A 19403-nucleotide genomic window follows, 5' to 3' on the forward strand; every position below is an offset into this window, starting at 1 on the left:
TAATCAATTTAATTATCTCGTTTTGTGAGGCAGCCGCGGTTTTCCAGCGAAACGTTTGCAAATATGCGGCATTTTGTAAATTTCCCACAAACGTGATAAAAAGATGTACTTTAGTAAATGGTGCACTGTCATATCTCTTGACCGATGTGGTATTGTTGACTCTTTTTTAACAATAATCAACTAACATGAATCGACAGAAATGCTGGCCCTGTCTCAACGAACGCTTTTGAAGTTTCAGTCATCAGACAAAGTGACAAGCAGAGTATCAAGATTGGTTTTTGAACAGGGTTGTTTTCAACCCTGTTCAGTGTAGCCACAAATTCGACACTCACAACAGAAAATTCCTTTTAATAGTAACAAATGTCGCCTGCCGATTTACCACCAAAAATATAGTTTAAGAAAGTGCAGGCTATATAAATTGCAAGCTATGTTTCCAATAACCGAGGTGGATTTGACAAAGCAAGAAGCAAACATAACGCAATATCTATTTAAATAATTTAATCTGTTGAACTTAGATAAAGATAACATTAAAGTAGTATCCCTGCGCCAAAAAATGAATGAACATCGAAACGTAAACAAAGAATTACTATCCACTTAAAGCGCATCATTCAATCACGTGACACAATGATGAAGCCAAGCGAATTAACAGTCGAAAAGAGATAATCCTGTAATGAGATAATGCAGTAAGTTAGTCATTTTTCTCTCTTGCCTTTGTAAAGAAGAAGCGGGAAATCTCAAGCTTGATTGATTGTCGTGCACATATGAAGTCTACAGAGATATGTTTGTTTTAATTTGTTTTAAGAAACTTGTTGGTTTTACTTGGAATCTGATGTTCTGATGGTTAGTATTGTAGTCTTTTGTGTTTGTCTTGTGTTAGCAATGGATGTGAATGATCATTATTTCATTCAGTTGCATTTATTTAGTTTTATCATGTATTTTTACGACATCAACAGATTTTGTATTTAAAACGACAATGGCAGTTCCGTGATATTCTTTTAGCCTCTTTCCATATACTAATATAATTTATGTGGGTTTGGTTACAGATGATAACATGCATGGATAACAGAAGTCACCATGGGAGTACGAGGGAGTACAGGAGTGTTTGATTCCATAAATCAGTAAGTTCCATGTCAATGTTTTGTTTTATGATGTACTGTGTTGTTGTTGTAATCGCTTGTATTATATGTGTGTGTTATATGCTTTAGCCATTTAATTTAATCTGCCACTGCACACGATTAAATCGTATAAGATATTAGACTGTTTACGACGTTAACTTATAAACAATTTATTATTCATTATCTTATGATTGTTTATATTTTCAGGACGCTCCGATATTATATCGGCTGTCAGACTTTTCAACCCCAAGACTTTTCAACCCCTTTGTGATTTGTGAAATCAAATACTTTTCAACCCCTTTGTCATTTCAACCCCTAAAAGTGCTAAGACTTTTCAACCCCCCTCAAAACAAAGACTTTTCAACCCCTGATAAACGAAGACTTTTCAACCCCTTAAATTCTCACCTTTTTATATACTACCTACACAAATAAGCAATTTATTTTGATTTTTTTTTAAATCAAGAATATAGTTAGAATAAAAATGCAACAATTAGTTCAAAGAAAATACATAACAAATATGAAATACATATAAAATATACATAAGAACACATGCTAATACAATAATTCATAAAATAATACATGAAAATAAATATAAAAAAGAATGACTCAGTTCATTAAAAGCTGTTTAGTCGCTTAGCAATAAATCTTCTATCTCCCTGATGAAATCCTCACACATTATATCATGTGCATGGTACTGCTCCCACAATTAATTGAAACAGAATATTTTTTCTTTTTTTTTCTTTTAGTTTGTCCAAAATACATAGAATTAATAAACATTTTTAAAACATATTTTTTCATCAATAAAAAATACACCTAAATGTGTTGAACTTCAAATAAAATTCTTCACAATTTTTCAAAATATCTATATTTAGCAGAAATACAAAAGTATATATTGAGTTTCAAATGCTTTCAAATTACAAATAGAATAACATAGAATAATAATTATATCAAGCCTAGATGAAACAGTTTTAAACAGTGAATAAACAACATTATGGCTGGAAGAATAAAAGGGGTTTTATCACTGCTTTTAAAATGTGTTGATAAAATGTTACAAACATAAACCAGTGTGACATAAGATTGTATTAATGTTTTTTGCTCAGATTAAAAAAATCATTCTATTATTAAAGCTGCACTCTCACATATTGAACGTTTTGACAACTAATTTATTTTTTGCCTTGGAACGAGCCAATTTTAGCGAAAATCGATGGCAACTAGTGATACAAGACTGCTGACAAAAATAGATTCAAAATTGATATTTTATGCATTTTTCTTAAACCGTTAGTAACGGCTTATGCCATAAAACATTAATTTTCGAACGGAAATTTGTAAATCTGTGATCTGATCTTTTGTCAGCAATCTTTTATTATTGGTTTGTAGATATTTACGGAAAAATTTGCTCTTTCCAAGACAAAAATTAAAAAAAGTTGTGAAAATGGTATATCTGTGAGAGTGCAGCTTAAATTGGCTTATATATATATATATATATATATATATATATATATATATATAATTATATGTAAAAAAAAATGCTATTCGCATTGTATTGTTTTATGCAATTAAAGAATTGGATGAAGGTCGCACATCCGTTAATGGGCAGCAGGTGTGACATGGTCATAAATTCTTAAGGGATTAAGGGGCTTCATGACACCTTTTTATTTAGGTTATAGTGAATTGAAAATGACAGTTCAAATTAAGGTTGTAATACCCTGATGGCCATCATTTTAAACTTTGAGCAGCTTGTTAAATTTTGTGTATGATTTTCGGATTTAAAAACTGAACAAAAATAATTTAACTTATTTACCCCCCCCCCCCCCCGTGCTCAGATTTTATTGATTTCATTATCAGCAACTAAAATTGAACTGTACTGAAAAAGCAATATGGTACTACAACAAAATGTTTCGACCGCTGACCTTTTTTAAAAGCAATAAAAGTTTAACAAATTTTGAGTAATATATATTCTAGTTAAGCAAATCCACTGTTTAAAAAAATCATATATTTAATCAAAGGTATTATTTGCCTTCATCAAACAAGTGATTAGTAAAAAAATGCAACACCTTTGTCTCAATTTTATCCAATACTTTGTAGTAAAGAGTAACAAATAACACTAACAAATCTTTAATTGTTTTTCAAAAACAATTTGTGAAATTTGTTAAGTTTCTTGCCAAAAAATAAATAAATAATAAAGACAACACCTGGCTGACAAAAAATAATAGGGGTTGAAAAGTCTTTGATATAGGGGTTGAAAAGTCTTTGATATTGCTATTAAAATATGTCAACTAGGGGTTGAAAAGGCTTTGATATAGGGGTTGAAAAGTCCAAACAGGTAGGGGTTGAAAAGTCTTTGATATAGGGGTTGAAAAGTCCAAACAGGTAGGGGTTGAAAAGTCTTTGAAATAGGGGTTGAAAAGTCTAAGGGTTGAAAAGTCTTCGTTTTGAGAAGGGGTTGAAAAGTCTTGGGGTTGAAAAGTCCTGCTCCCATTATATCTACATTCGATAATGTTGAATACAGAGATATTGAAGAACACTGTGTTTGTTGTTTGAACTATTAAACTGCTACATATGGTAACCTGGAAATATAGACCCACCCTCGCTTAGGAATTACAAATGTATTCTCATCTTAAAACCTGGAATGACCTAGAAAGCGACAATGGTCTCATTGATCTCAATGATCGCACAGTTTCCCCTGCATAAAACATCACGTGATAGCCCACGTGGGAATAACAAACGTGCTAAAGTGCTGACGAGTTACTTGACGATATAGAAAAAGAAGAGAGTTGCTGACCCCAGTAAAAATGTCAGTGGAATACCACTGGAATACCACTGTATATCAGTAGAATACATAAATACACTGGTATTCTAATGAAATACCATATAATACCAGTGGAATACAAATGCATTTCAGTGGTAAACATTATAACACTGGTATTCCACTGGTAAACAATAATCAGTAGTGGTATATGCCACTGGTCAAATTTAATTCAATTGTTTACCAATGGATTTCCAGTGGACTGGATTAAGAAAATTAAAATAATAAAAGAAGTTAAATCAGGTTGTGCCAAATGTAAGATGAGATATAAGGGTGAGTTTTGATTCATGTTACATTATGCACCAGTCTATTGTAACCACGGCCCCCCAGGTCCGGGGAATAGCCGGGACTTTCGGTCCAGCCAACCTCGGGTAAAATCTCTGCCCTGCTGGGTCAGACTGATGGTCAAATTCCCGCCAAATGCCCCCGCACCCCAGGGAGCCTAGGAAATGCAAATTCCCCGTTATATTTTGCGCAAAGACAAAACCACCGCATTCACCCGGCACTGCGAGGTCCACCTGAAAGGTAAAAACATGACCCATTTCCCCGGCATTCCCCTGGACCTTGGGGCCGTGGTTACAATTGACTGGCGCATTATTCATACATGATATTCTGTGGGTCGATGGGGCCCAACAGTAGACCCCTTGGTCTTAGGGATGTACTTTGATGATAGGCAAAGGCCGACTGGCCCTTTTGAAGCTTGTGGGAAATAAGCATTTTAAAGTTCCAAGATTGCATTTAAACATAGCTTTGCCAGTTGTTAATGCATCAGTGAAACAAATGTAACCCCTTCCCCCCATCCCCTGGCTGGGGTACACCAGGGATTGAGAGTGGATGGTTTTATCTTATCAACTTCTATACAGATGGTCAGTGATTTGTGGCTCAAGAAATATTCTAATGCACCAGTCAATTGTAACCACGCCCCCCCCCCCCTACGGTCACCATATAGACAATGAAGAAAAAAGTTTTGAAATTAAAGATTTTAAGAATCGATTTCTATTTTTGCTGGTTTGGTGTAAATATGAGAAAATATCGAGAATTTAATAACTTTTTTAGGTGTTTCATCTACAATTGTTTGAAATCAATTATCTAAATTTTCATCATTTTAATTAAAAAACTATTTCTCTTTAATCTGTTGTATTTTCGAAGTTGTATTGTGAATAACAAGGCAAACAAAGGCAAACTCTTTCTAATGAGTAAAGTTTGATTAATATATATATATATATATATATACTCATATGTAACACCAAATGATGGAATTCTGCTTGGATTGGTTACATTCTCCATCCTTGTTTGCCTTCTTACCCAGCGACATTAATTTTATTGTCAATAAAATATTAATTTTTCATTTACCATCATGCTTCAATAAACCTGGGGCGGCCCCTGTGGTTGTTTGACATGGGGACTCTTAGATTCACTGTGCAACATATCAGCACCTTATTAATACACACATGATCGTGAATCATAATGGTGAAAACCCGTATAAAACCCTGTTCATGCAGCGCTATCAGCGCTTTGATTGATTGCTGTAGCTAGTGTTCAATCAATATGCTACAGAACAATAAAGACTTATATACGTATGTGCTTAAGAACAAGACATTTCGTAGAACTTGAACTTGACCACTTAGTAGTTTAAACTTCAGGTGATGGTATTGGTTATTTAAAAGTGATCTTTTCCAATGCTTTTGAATGGGTAAACAATATTCAAGCATACAACACAAGTTTCATATCCCTCTGGCTTTTCAAGGGTTTGTGACCTTCAGTCTTACCAATACAAAATACTTAACAAACCCTTTCAAGGGCAAGAGGTATTGAAGCTCATCAATACTATGTACATTCTCCTCTGCCTTCAAGTCACCCATACATTACATTTTCAAGTACTCGATACCTTCAAGTTCATCTACGAATATTACCTCACTCTCTAACTTTTCACGGGCTCAGAACCTTCAATCTCATATAAATATACATTACTTCCTCCCTTTTTCTTTTCGAGAGCGTGGGACCTATTGTCATCAATGCAAGTTACACCCTCTCCCATCAGCGTTTTCAAGAGCGCGGGACCTCAAGCTCACCAATGCAAGTTACCTCCCCTTTGCATTTTCAAGTGCCCAGGACTGTCAAACCCATCAATACAACTTACCTACCCCTCTGTTGTTTCAGGGTGTGGAACCTTCACGTTCTTCAACACAAGTTGCCTCTCATCTGCTCTTTCCAAGGCATTGGTGCGTCAAACTTAGCAATACAAGTTAACTCCCCCTGTCTATTTTTTTCAAGGGCCTGGGACCGTCCGAGTTACCTCAACCTGTTTGCTTACCCACACAAATTACATAAACCTCTTTCTCTTTAAAATGCAATTCTGGCTAACCTTCAATTTACACAAATAAAAGGAATAATGACGAAACTTTGTCGATAAGATAATTTCAAATTACGGTAAAAATCGTTTTTAAAGCGGACACAATTATTCAAAGAATACTTATTTTTTGCACACAGGCCTTTCTGGCTATGAAATGAAAGACGTGACTGCCATTTATAACCTGTTTACGTGCTTTACTTATTGTTTATTTTTTTAAAAACTGAGTGCAATTATGGAACGAATTGTTGTTTACAATGTGTGTTCGCCCATAATGCAGTCCTTGATATACATCTAAGTTCCCCTCTGGCTGAAATTTGAAACCAAGCTTGTGTTTAATCACTCTTCAAAATATATCGACATATGTCCTACTGATTGCTATACGGTGCACATTGTAAGGAATGAAATCTGGTTTTTAGATCATTTATATTTCGATTTACGAATATTCAAATTCAATAGATGTGTAATAGATACCTAACCAACTAAAACCAGTACGTTTCCGTTATCTGTTTATTTCTGAGTACAAGCATAAACTATGGAACATCGACAACTGACACAATAAAATAAATAAAACTAACATGGATATATGCAATATATTTATAACGCCGTCAGCGTAAATGAGTCCTGTTTAGGAAAGAAACGACCGTTTTTGTGATAAATCGACCTTTTTTAGCAGGCAATCAATAGCTTCTTTGAAATTATTTTGTAAACAGCCTAAAATGTAAGTTTATTCAATTCTTTATGATTATTTTTCTTCCTATCGCATTTTTTACAATTAGTGAATATATCGACATGGCTCATTTTCATTAATGACGTCACATATGACACGGCGTAGTAAAACAAAAAAAAACATAAACAAGTACGACCTATCTACTAAAACAAATCAGGCAAAACATAACATAAATTAAAACAATCGTGAAAAAAATATTTTCGTTAAATTTGCATCAATACAATATGACTGAACGTGTATTCAGCAACCATATTCTTTTTCGTTGCAACTGGTTGTTGACAACAGTACTGTGCGTAAGTAAAATCTTAACATTTGGTATGAGCTATCTTGACTTTTTGTGCCACATAAGAGTAGGATTTCTCTTTTCTTTGTTTTGTATATTTATTAATTTGTTTAGTATTAAAGTAGCGTGCGGAGTTACAAGAAGTAAACATCTAAAGTATGCTGAAAGATTAAGATTACCTTAAACACTCAATCATTAGACATATTCATTTGCAATGCGCTGCTCTGCCCTTTAAGAACTGCAGTCCTAAACAATTGCTTCATCACAACTAATATTTATTTCCATATTTGTTTCCCGTTCTACATATACAGTACCTCAAGTCTTCACAGAACATCCATACAGCGTCACAATATTCAAGATTTTTTTTTTATCTAACATTCAAGTGGGAGACGGAAGTAGAAGGTCAATAAGCGTCTCATTCTGCTCGGCAGCCATTCGGAACTCTTCGAACGTAATGTCACCGTCACCGTTCGCGTCCACCTCGGCAAATAAGCGGTCTGAGAACGCTTGAGGTGAAAGGCCTTGCAGAAAACTATCGTCTGGTACAACGTCCGATACGGCCTGGGAAATAAGATAATTACACATATAACATTTTGATTTATTAGTCGCAAGCAGCGTGTCACAGCAAACTTGATATATTGCTGTTGTTATTTTTCGTTGTCTGCAGATAAAGATAAAAGAGGAACTAAATAATTTAAAAACACGCACGCACGCACGCACGCACGCGCATAATAAGGGAAAATAAGATAATTACACATATAACATTGCGCGTGCGTGCGTGTGTACGCACGCACGCACGCACGCACGCACACGCACGCACACACACACACACACACGCGGCGCTTATAGGGCCTTTATATGTTCAACAAAACAGACATCGCTATTTATTGTATAAACAAATATTCAATAAGTTTTGAGTACACTTAACAGAATAAAAAAACTCAAGCGGTATGAATAGTATTCGCCATAAAAGAAAAGGACAGTTTTACCTATTTAAAAACCAACCACACATTCCATTGACGACTATCTACTTACATGAAGAGTTTCTTCAAATGTGTTTAAACATACACGATTGGAAACTACAAAAGAGGCATGTAAGATAAAAATGTGACCAAGATCCTGGTCAAATATGCAAGGATGGCGCACAGCAAACACCAAACATAAGAGGCATGATGCCACAAGAAAACACACATTAAACCACTATAAGAATATCGCCATTGGAAAAGTTTGGGATAATGCCTTACCCTAACAATCGCTCTCATCTCATTCCTGTCGATGGTGCCACTCTTGTCTTTATCGTACACATTGAATGCCCATTTCAGTTTCTTAAGCTTAGATTCCTTGTCCACGTCTGCCAAACTGGCTTCAGTGATGCTTAAACCAACGAGGAACTCCTCAAAATCCACAAAGCCACTGTTGTCTGTGTCGAACGCCGTAAATATGTTTTCAGCAAGGGCTTTCACACCGTTTTTGCCCTTGAAGGCTTGCTTGTAAACCTTCACAAAGTCTGACTTACTCAGCCTTCCTCGTCCGTGTGATTGATGTTGAAAGTCCTCAAATACTTGAAGAATCTCATCCATTTTCATGTTTGGTACTTTCTTATGAAGTTCGATCAAATATCGGCCCTTCGGCTTCGCATTCCTGTTACCCATATTTATTCCTTTGCTTTATTATATTATAAATGAAACGAATATTTTTTCTTTATGTTATCCGACCCATCTGATGGTTTAACTCAAGTAAACAGCACGTTTCATATAGAAATGGGCATTCAAGAATTGGAATCCCTTTTAAGCTTTCTATATTAAATTGTATCTATATAGACGTATTCTAGGAAATACGAAATATTCTAACTATTCTTAATCTCACACCTTTACGTTTGGTAACTTCCTTGTCTTAAATTCTTAAATGTCACAATGTCCTTAAATTCAGACGAGCACGTACTTTAAGACTGATTAATCTATTGATCAGGGTAGAAATAAACGCTTGAGTAAGAAAGAGATTCAGGTTGTCAATTTGGTATTGTTTACATTATTTGCAGATCTGCGTAGATTATTCAAGGAGGAACTATTGGATATTTGCTGTTACGTTTAAATGTAATATAGATATATACTCATGCCTATTTAAATAAACTATGTCTTATGCAACTTAAACATAGCGTAAAATTGTAATATATTATCATATATATGCTTTCGGGTGGTGTATAGAGATTTTCAAGTGAAATAAAAGTGATATCGGCAACAATAATTTTCACTGTTATGAAATTTTAGCCCGTTCTTAAATCCATATTAAACTTAAACGCGCACAGGGCTGGGACACAATTTTAACGACATTTTTAACTCCGCATAGAAATTGGCGCGCTTTTCTGAAAAATCACCAATTTTATGTCCTTTTAAGCATATAATAAAAGACAAGGTGGTTTAGTCTGTGTAAGAATGCAAAATATTTCACCTCGTGAACACCGAAAATAGATATGTTACGCCACTCGTAAACTTTATAACTTTTGGTGCTCGCTCGGGCAAATAAATTGTTTAAAGGCATCAACCCTTAAAATGCATATAATCGTTGTTTGTGTTTGATTAAACCTTTGATTTCTAATAAATACAATCGGTAAAGGATATTAAGCATGCTTTATCGGATGAAAGATTTGTACATTCAAACGTAAAATTTTGACTCAAAAACTACCAACTCGTTTTGTCAGGCATGCCGACAAAGATGATTCAAGCGATCCTGAAGGTTGCATTGAAGATGTAGATGACTCCAGAGTTACTACCACTGTGCACATCATCCCGCCCTACTTTGATGCAGACAATAGACTGTCAAACCAGGCTGTCAATGATGCTGCTGAGGTCATTGTTTCTCCTCAGACGTTGGATAACTTGTCGTCGGCAGCAAAGGAAGCAGTAATTATGTGAACAATGGTACCTGAAGGACATTGCCGTTTGCATATGACGAACATCGGCGTCCTGGTCAACATTGGTGTTATTGCCTGAATGATATTGTCGTTGTCTCATACCGAACATCGGCGACCTGGGGACATTGGAGGACATTAGCGTTGTTCCATGAAGGACATTGTCATTGTTACATAAGGACATTGTGGCTGTTACCTAAAGGTAATTGTTGTTATCACCTGAAAAACATTAGCGTTGATTCCGGAAGGAGATTGACGCTGTTACCAGTAGGACATTGGCGAAGATACCTGAAAGACATTGGCGCTGATACATAAAGGATGTCGGCGTTAAGAACATTGGCGTTGTTACCTAAATAGCATCTCCGTTGTCACGTGACAAATATCGGCGACCTGAAGAAAATTTGCGCTGGCATAACATCGGCGACCTGGAGAAAATTGGATTGATCAACTGATCGGTAAAAACCTGTATGATTCCTCATGTGAATGAACTGTATAGACAAAATTGCTTTTGAAACAGATTTTGCACTGCGATCTGGAATATACGAATAAGTAGTCACATTTATAAAATTAACAAGTGAATCATGGACATTTCAAAATACATGGGATAAATCAATATATTTGAAATTGCCTATCATCAGGTTTGAAAAAATAAATTTCATAGAATTCAGTTCTTTTTAATTAAAAAATACCCCCCACACATCAAAATTGATCACGTATACAGATATATTTTATCAAAATACATATTTTGTGTAAATATTTTGTTGATCCACTTTAGGGACAATACGCAATACAAAATATAAATTAAACATTCAGTTTTAAAACCTACTAACTTGGTAAAAGTTTATCACTGGTTTAACAATCTTATCGAATGCTAGTAATACTCAATACATGTGGTTTAACATAAGTTGGCTATACAGTTCATATTAGATACATGTACAATGCATAGTTTAGTGCTGTATTTTTACGTTTGGGCACTTTAATGACATAAATGTCCCAAGTATTGTCAATTTGTGCAAATGAATACTTATCAAAAAATTGTTAAGTCTATTTTGTTGTGAATAAACACCTGCTTGAGTGTTATACAACCTGTAAATGTTTTGGTGTCTTTGAACTAAAGAGCACGGGACCTTCAAGCTAACAAATACAAGTTACCTACCCCTCTGCTGTTGTTTTTTCTAGGGCGTGTGACCTTCAAGCTCACCAATACAAGTTACCACTTCCTCTGTTTTTTTTTCTAGGGCATGTGACCTTCAAACTCACCAATACAAGTTACCTTCCCCTTTGCTGTTTTATTTCTAGGGCGTGTGACCTTCAAGCTCACCAGTACAAGTACCCCCCCCCCCCCCCTTGCTGCTTTTTTCTAGAACATGGGACCGTCCTTCAAGCCCACCAATACAAGTTACCTTCCTCACTGCTGTTTTTTCTAGAGCATGGGACCTGCAAACTCACCAATTCAAGTTACCTCCACCTTTGCTGTTTTTCTAGGGCATGTGCTATTTAAGCTCAACAATACAAGTTTCCTCCTCCCCTATTGTTTTTACTAGGGCATGGGACTTCAAAGCTCACCAATGCAAGTTACCTCCCCATTTGCTGTTGTTCTTTTCTAGGACATTGGACCTTCAAGCTCACCAAAACAAGTTACCTTCCTCACTGCTGTTTTTTTCTAGTGCGTGGAACCTGCAAACTCACCAATACAAGTTACCTCCCCCTTTGCTGTTTCTTCTAGAGCATGCGCTATTTAAACTCAACAATACAAGTTGTCTCCCTCTCTGCTGTTTTTTTGCTAGGGCATGGGACCTCAAAGCTCAACAATACAAGTTATCCCCCCGTTTGCCTTTTTTTAGGGCATGTGACCTTCAAACTCACCAATACAAGTTACCTCCCCTTTTCTGTTTTTTCGAGGGCATGTGACCTTTAAACTCACCAATATAAGTTTCCTCCCCCTTTGCTGTATTTTTAGGGCATGTGACCTTCAAACTCACCAAAAGAAATTACCTCCCCTTTGCTGTTGTGTCTAGGGCATGTGACCTTCAAGCTCAATAATACAAGTTACCTCCCCCTTTTTTTCTAGGGCAGGTGACCTTTCAGGCACACCAATACAAGTTACCTTCCCCTTTGCTGTTTTTTCTAGGGCATGTGACCTTTCAGGCCCACCAATACAAGTTACCTTCACCTCTGCTGTTTTTTTCTTAGGGCATGGGTCCTTCAACCTCAACCTCAACAATACAAGTCAGGGGCGTAGCTCGGATGGAATCAATGTGTAGGCCGAATTCGAGAGGGGCTGGACGAATGCCCCCCCCCCCCCGATTTTATTTTACCCTAGAATGTCAGAGGTTCATTTTAACGTATATTTGGTACAAAAAAATAATGTTTCATAGACCATATACCAAAAAATATTACTTAGATTTAAGTCTCGTGACTATAATAAATTTGCCGGCAACTAAACGTTGATTTTATATTGTTAATTAATACACTAATTGCTGGCTATTTTCCACTTGAGGTTTGTTTTCTGCATACACATAATTATATTGATGACTTAAATATATGCTATGCCGTTATGTTAAACAATATGTTTTAACCGTCGAGTATTTTGTATAACTTTTAAAGGTTTTTTTAAATTCATAAAATATTCAGTAATTATTGTAAAAGACAAGAGGAAAACTAGCGACATCAACTTTCAACATCTAAATTTATGCGTTTCAAGTCAATGTCAAAGTAACAATAATCCAACGTCAATTTAGAAAGAAAATATAGTTTTCTGCATTTCTCTGAGGCAAACACGTTGATCACTTGGTCAACATCAATGTCCATGTTCTTGTGTACATGGATCAGGGCTAACGACGACAGCCTGTCAGACGTCATTGTTGTTCGCAATTAGTTTTTTATGCGTTTCATACCACTAAATGACCTTTCACATGTGACCGACGTCGGTAGCATGGTCAAAAGGACCCCGATGATGGTACAAATCCACGGATACAAGTCCTTGCGACGTGCTGAAGGGTGTCTTGGAGTATTGAATCCTTAATGTCTGTCATACTCCATCTAACTCTCCAGCTAGCAATTCCGACTTGAATGTCTCGTATGTTTGAGGAAGGTCGGGGGCAAAGGCGGCATATATTATCGGCGGCATATTATCCCGCAGGTCAGCCAGTTTGAAAGGCAATAATTGTTGCGCACAGTGCCGATCTTCATTACACAGAATACGAGTTTCAATTTCCTGAACTAAATGGTGCAGGAATACATTATACAAAGTGAACCTTTAGTAATCGGACACCGTTTGGACATCAGGGTTATCTCTGTTCTGCTGTCGACCAGCTCTTCTCGGCATTGATGGTTGAATGTCAAAATCAGCGCTTACGTCTACGACGTTGTCGTATAGCGCATCCCAAACATACTGATCAGCCCTTTCATCGTTGCACAGCTTAATAACTACGCGCGTTTCACTCACAGCATGCAACAAGTCGTTGTCCTGCTTTTGTAGGAGATTTGTCAGGGGAACGGTGTGTGTTACACCACAAGGAGCGCAATTGTAAATTCGAAACGCAATATGACGGCCAGATATTGCCCTGCCTTTTCGTCGCCATCTGCCTGTAATGTCTCAAATGCGTGAACAACTACAGGGAACGCATTCTTGAATGTTTCAAGAGCGTCTGCCCGACTGGACCAACGTGTTTAACACAGAGTACGGAGTTTAGTGCGCTGGTTCATTTCCTCTTGGGTAGCAACATCGTGTGACAGCTCGTTCTGGAATGCGAACAACCGTTTAGCAGAATAATCCAACAGGAAGCTTATGTCCTGAACAGTCGACATGACGGTTCTGACACAAGGAATGTTTGACCTATTGGCGAAAAACAGGTTCAAACAATGCGATTTGCAATGCACGTAATTTGCATGTGGTTAGCGTTCACGGATAAGAGCTTGAAGTCCCCGAAATTTCCCAGACATGTTTGACGCACCGTCATAGCACTGAGCTATAATCTTAAGTAGATCGAGATTTGCTTCTTGCAAGAAATCCACACTGCTTGCGCAAAGTGCGACTCCCTTGATCGATTCACACTCGATGAATCCAATAAATTCTTCTCGGATTACGCAACTCCCATCGACGAAACGCACGCAAAAAGACAATTGTTTTTTCTGTTGCTTTATCAACCATGATGGCATAATAGGGGCACGACCGACAGTCTTCCAAAAGTTGTTTCTTTACCTGACTTGTGGAAATGCCAATTAATTAATTTTGGATTTCTGTTGAAGTGTATTTACTGTTAAAGTGTGCGTTGTCTAGATGATTTGCTAGGATTTGATCATTTTGTGCAAAGGTCCTCAGTATGACCATGAAATTGCCGTTATTTTCGGTGTGTCCGCGTAATGGTATATTTTTGCTTTGCCCAAAGCACAATTACTTCAATAATTCTGGACAATATGTCGATATTTGTTTACCGATTATTTTGATACGGTTTTGTTTATCGATTCACATTTTCCGGACAAGATATGCATATAGCCTTCGCCACGAACAGGCGCATCAAGATGGGATTTTTCAACTGCATGACGTTTAATTAGCATGGAAATATTCTTCTAATCCCATGTGACGGCCGTAAAGGCTTTCTCTCGTCCGTCTATGCCTCCGAACAAACAGCAGTTCACACAAAAGACAGCATCCTTTGTCATGGAGTACCTCAACCATGGTGTTTCCATTAACCATTTTCCGCTGAGTTTTCGCAGCTTACTACTTGTTTCAAATGCCCTGGAAAAGAAAACTGCAATAATAAATAATTGTATTTAAATTACAATTGTTACAAGACAAAGAATAAGTTTTAAAAAATCAGCCGGACGGGGGATCTAATCCGATATGTTCGGATGCGAGCACTGATTCCCAGCGCTTTTGTCTCAGTACAGCATTAAATTTAAGTGTATTATATAATTTAAACCAATAAATTAAACACTTCCATTTGGAAACAATACGTGTACAAAAAATAACTGATTTACATAGTAAATCTATCTTAATTGGTTTACATTTTAGTTTCTTACTGTCAGGACAAATCCACTTTAACAATATACTGGTCTGTGAGTTATTGTACTAAGCACACAATTTAATACAATTTATTAAGGCTAAAGAAAAAGACTGACCGTGTTTGAAATGGGAACTGAAGACACGATGGCCAGGTTCCATTTAATATTTTTTGTTTGGTGTCTTCGTCTACAGGGGATAAGGTACGACATCCGATTTCCGGATACTTAGGAACGTTTTCGGCCATGATGACCTTGGTCTGTTTACATTTCAAAAAAGCTCATACCAAGCATTGTTTGAAAAGTTTAGAAGACGGAACTTAACAAAACGCGACCGGTCCTAACTTTACAATATGCGGGCTAAAGTCGTTCGAACTCTTTCTTGGGGTGGATAGACTATAAATCATTTCATACGTGTAGATTCCGACAAATCAAGCACGGTCTGTTCTTGGCAAATTTTGTTTCTGGTGTTCCATTTACCCCTACCGTCCTACCCCCTCCGATTTTTATTGCATTTTTGGCATTTTTATTTTTTCGACTTTCTGGGGAAATGTGTAGGCCGCGGCCTACACGGCCTATAGGAAGCTACGCCCCTGCGTTGAAGTTACCTCACCTCTGCTCTTTAGAGGGTATGAGAACGTAACACTCACAAACAAGAGGCCCATAAGGCCCTTTGCTCTACTGGCATGGCTATTGTGGTCATTTTCAATCCAGAGCATGTATGTATGGGTAAAAGGCAACATACATATAGATCATGTTTTGTGTTTGGGCTACCTGAACACGTTGCACGTTCAACATCTGAGGACAGAAAGTGTTGTAAGCAGATTAGTTGCATGAACTATTTTAATGTGTGCCAAGTAAAGGTCATCTGACAAAAACAACTGCTTTCAAAACTGTACTCATGGTCAAAATTTCATTTCTGTAGCTTTAAAAATAAAAAAGTTGGTCAAAAGGTCAAAGTCAAGGTCATCCGAGGACAACATTGATGCTCGTTTGCAAAACTATACACATGGTCAAATATCATTGCTGTAGCAAAACAATTTAAAAAAAGAAGGTCAAAAGGGGTGGGGCCAGCTTTGGCCCCAGGGGCATAATTTCAACTGTTTTGCTAGACATCATATGATGCTCATCAACAAATATCAAAGGTATGAGCCTTGTGGTTTGAAACAAGAAGATTTTGAAAATATTTCTTGAATACGTCTCCAGAAAACTTGTGACCCCAGAGGCCGTGCCAGTTTTGATCACAGGGGCATAATTTGAACAACCATGGTAGCAGACCACTAAATTATGCCTTATTCAAAATAGCAAGTGTCTGCATAGCTGGTTCAGACAAAAAGATTTTCAAACATTCCCAATTTAAGAATACCAAACCAGTGAACTCCGGGGGATGGCCAGTAATAAACCCAGGGGCATAATTTGAACAAATATTCCCAAGCAATTGTGCTTAGATGGATGCGCAAACACTCAAAAAGATTTTCAAACATTTCCCAATTTAAGTATACCAGAGCTGTGAACCCTAGGGCGTGGCTAGTAATGACCCCGGGGCATAATTGGAACAAACATTCACAACCAATTTTGTTTAGTTGAATGCGCGAACTACAGACACTTTGGCCAATAGAGCTAAAAATGGCCTTTGGTCTTTCAACAAGAACAAGACGGAGTAATTCACAAAATCAACTGCAGAACCATCAAAGCAAGTTGTCACCCTTTCATCTTTACTTTACATGTAAACTTGGCTAAAAATAGACAAATTCGCTCATGCAAACTTAGCTGTTAAAAAATAGGTTAGCTAAAATAGCATTTCTTTAAAACTTTCAAGGCCCCTAATCTAGGCATGCATGGGCGGATCTGGCTGGTTTTCGAAAGGAACCAAGCTCTGATGGATATTTAAATACTGTGCAAGTTTTATCGAGATACAATCAAAACTGTAGACTGTAGAATGAAGACTGTATCATGTTCACAAGCAATTGTTTACAGACGCACTGACGCACGCACGGACGCACAGGCGAACATACTACGTACACATTATTTGGCCAGAAGAGCTAAAACTACCCTTTTTTTCAAAGGCGTTGGACCATCATGCTCACCAGAAGAAGATACATTTTCCACTCGTTGTTCCAGCTAATCAATACAAGATAACCCTCCCTCTGCTTTTTCAAGAGCTTTAAGGACCTTAAAGTAAACATACAGTTATCTGTTTGTCCAGCTGTCTGACTGCAAGTTTGGTAGCATTAAGAGGCTTTAAACGATAAAGTGAAAATCAGAAAAGAGTTAGCATAAAATTGAATAAACTGTATTAGGAAAAGCCAAGAATGTCGAAAAAAATAACAAGGGAATTAGAGAAAAGTAATTAAAGCCTCAACTCAACTTCGTATGGTTTTTTTTTATTGGTTTGAAAATATACTTTTCTTGAAACGTGTGACGATCTTTTTACGAAATGCTTTAGAAGAATCTATGACTCGATAGAAAAACTACCATGATCTAACTCCACAATTACTGCTGATGCTGCCGATAAAAAGTGCTGCTACGAAAACTATATATTTGCATGAGTCTGAACATTTTGTTCGTGATACTAGAATTGCTGCGGTTGTATTGTGACTGTGTTGGTGATGTCGGACAGTGTAGGTGTTACAGTAGCGGAACTGTTACTGTGTTGGTGATGTCGGACAGTGTAAGTGTTACAGTAGCGGAACTGTTACTGTGTTGGTGATGTCGCACATTGTAAGAGATATAGTAGCTGTACTGTCAAGGTGTTGGTGATGTCGGACAGTGTAAGAGATACAGTAGCTGTACTGTCACTGTATTGGTGATGTCAGACAGTGTAACATGGTGTTGGTGATTGCGGACAGTGTACGAATTACAGTACCTGTACTTTCACGGTGTCGGTGCTGTCCCACACTCTATATGGTCAACATTTGTGGCAAGTCAAATCCTTCAACAGATGTGGAGTGGACACAAAATGTAGTCATGATCTTTGACCTCATAAGTGTGACCTTGACCTTGAACTGAGCTGGTTTGACCTTGAACTGAGCTGGTTACCACATGTGCTCTGCACATCCGACGCGAAAAATAGTCATATTATAGTCATGTGACCTTTGACTTTTAAGTGTGACCTTGTCCTTGAAACAGGTTGGTTGTGATATGCGAACGTCTCAATATGGTGAACATTTGTGGCGAGTTATTTAAAAAAAACTTCAAGCCGTTCAAAACATTATGAAGCGGAGACAGGATTTGTGACAGACAGACATACAACCGGGACACAACATGTGACAACATAATAGACATGTAGGAAGACTCTACTGCACATCGTCTCGATGGTGAAGATTTGTGGCGAGTAATTTCAAAACCTTTAAGCGGTTCACGGAATAAGGAGCCGTAACGAATTGTAGTCATGTCAATCGACCTCAGTGTGACTTTGACCTTGAACCAATCTAGTTGCAATATGCGCCCTGGACATATCAAAATCCTTCAAGGGGTTCAAGAGATATGGATCGGACACGATTAATAGTCATATTAAATTTATATGACATTTGATTTGTATGTGTGATCTTGACCTTGAACCTAATACAGACATGCGCACGTCTTAATATGGTGAACATTTGTGGTGAGTTTATTCAAAATCCTTCAAGGGGTTCAAGACATGGAGCTGACATGAAAATAGTCATAGTATAGTCATATGACCTTCGACCTCAAAGTATGACATTGACATTGAACCAAGCTGGATGTAACATGTGCTCTGCATATCGTCCCAATATGGTGAACATTTTACTTTTGTGGCAGTTATTTCAAAGTCCTTCAAGAGGTTGAAGAGAAATGGAGCAGACACAAAAAACGTCATGGACAGAAAGACAACTCGAGCAAAAACAATGGGGGGAGACATAATAATGTAGTCAAACCTGAGGATGCACCTAAGGTTATGAATGAACCCAATAAACAGATTTCACATTTTTCTCTTTTTGGTACTTTGTTTGTAATGCAATCAGGCCAACTAGTCAATATAATGGACTGTTTGACGAGTTGTCTTTGACAGTGGAGAAAAATGTCAAAATAATAAAAAAATGTTTATCTGAATGTCCATAATTTCACCTACACATAGTGTTGATGACTATCACGTCTTCCTATTTGTCCCCACAAACAAAAAATACATATATGTACATGTATACAGGGGCTAATATTGAAGAAATATCAGAATTCTAAAGAACTGGAA

At 37.1% G+C, this 19403-nt stretch overlaps 1 protein-coding gene across 1 annotated transcript; it reads right to left on the reverse strand.

Annotated features, from left to right (window-relative positions):
- Positions 1 to 6763: 6763 nt before the first annotated feature.
- Positions 6764 to 9259, reverse strand: LOC128213218 (neuronal calcium sensor 2-like). The gene is made up of 2 exons (XM_052918777.1): positions 8529 to 9259; positions 6764 to 7845 (listed from the first exon to the last, which is right to left on the reverse strand). The coding sequence occupies exons 1-2, from the start codon at positions 8934 to 8936 to the stop codon at positions 7663 to 7665; spliced, it is 591 nt and encodes a 196-aa protein (XP_052774737.1). The 5' UTR covers positions 8937 to 9259; the 3' UTR covers positions 6764 to 7662.
- Positions 9260 to 19403: the final 10144 nt, after the last annotated feature.

Source organism: Mya arenaria, chromosome 13, assembly GCF_026914265.1.
Source record: "Mya arenaria isolate MELC-2E11 chromosome 13, ASM2691426v1".
Lineage (NCBI taxonomy): Eukaryota > Metazoa > Mollusca > Bivalvia > Myida > Myidae > Mya > Mya arenaria.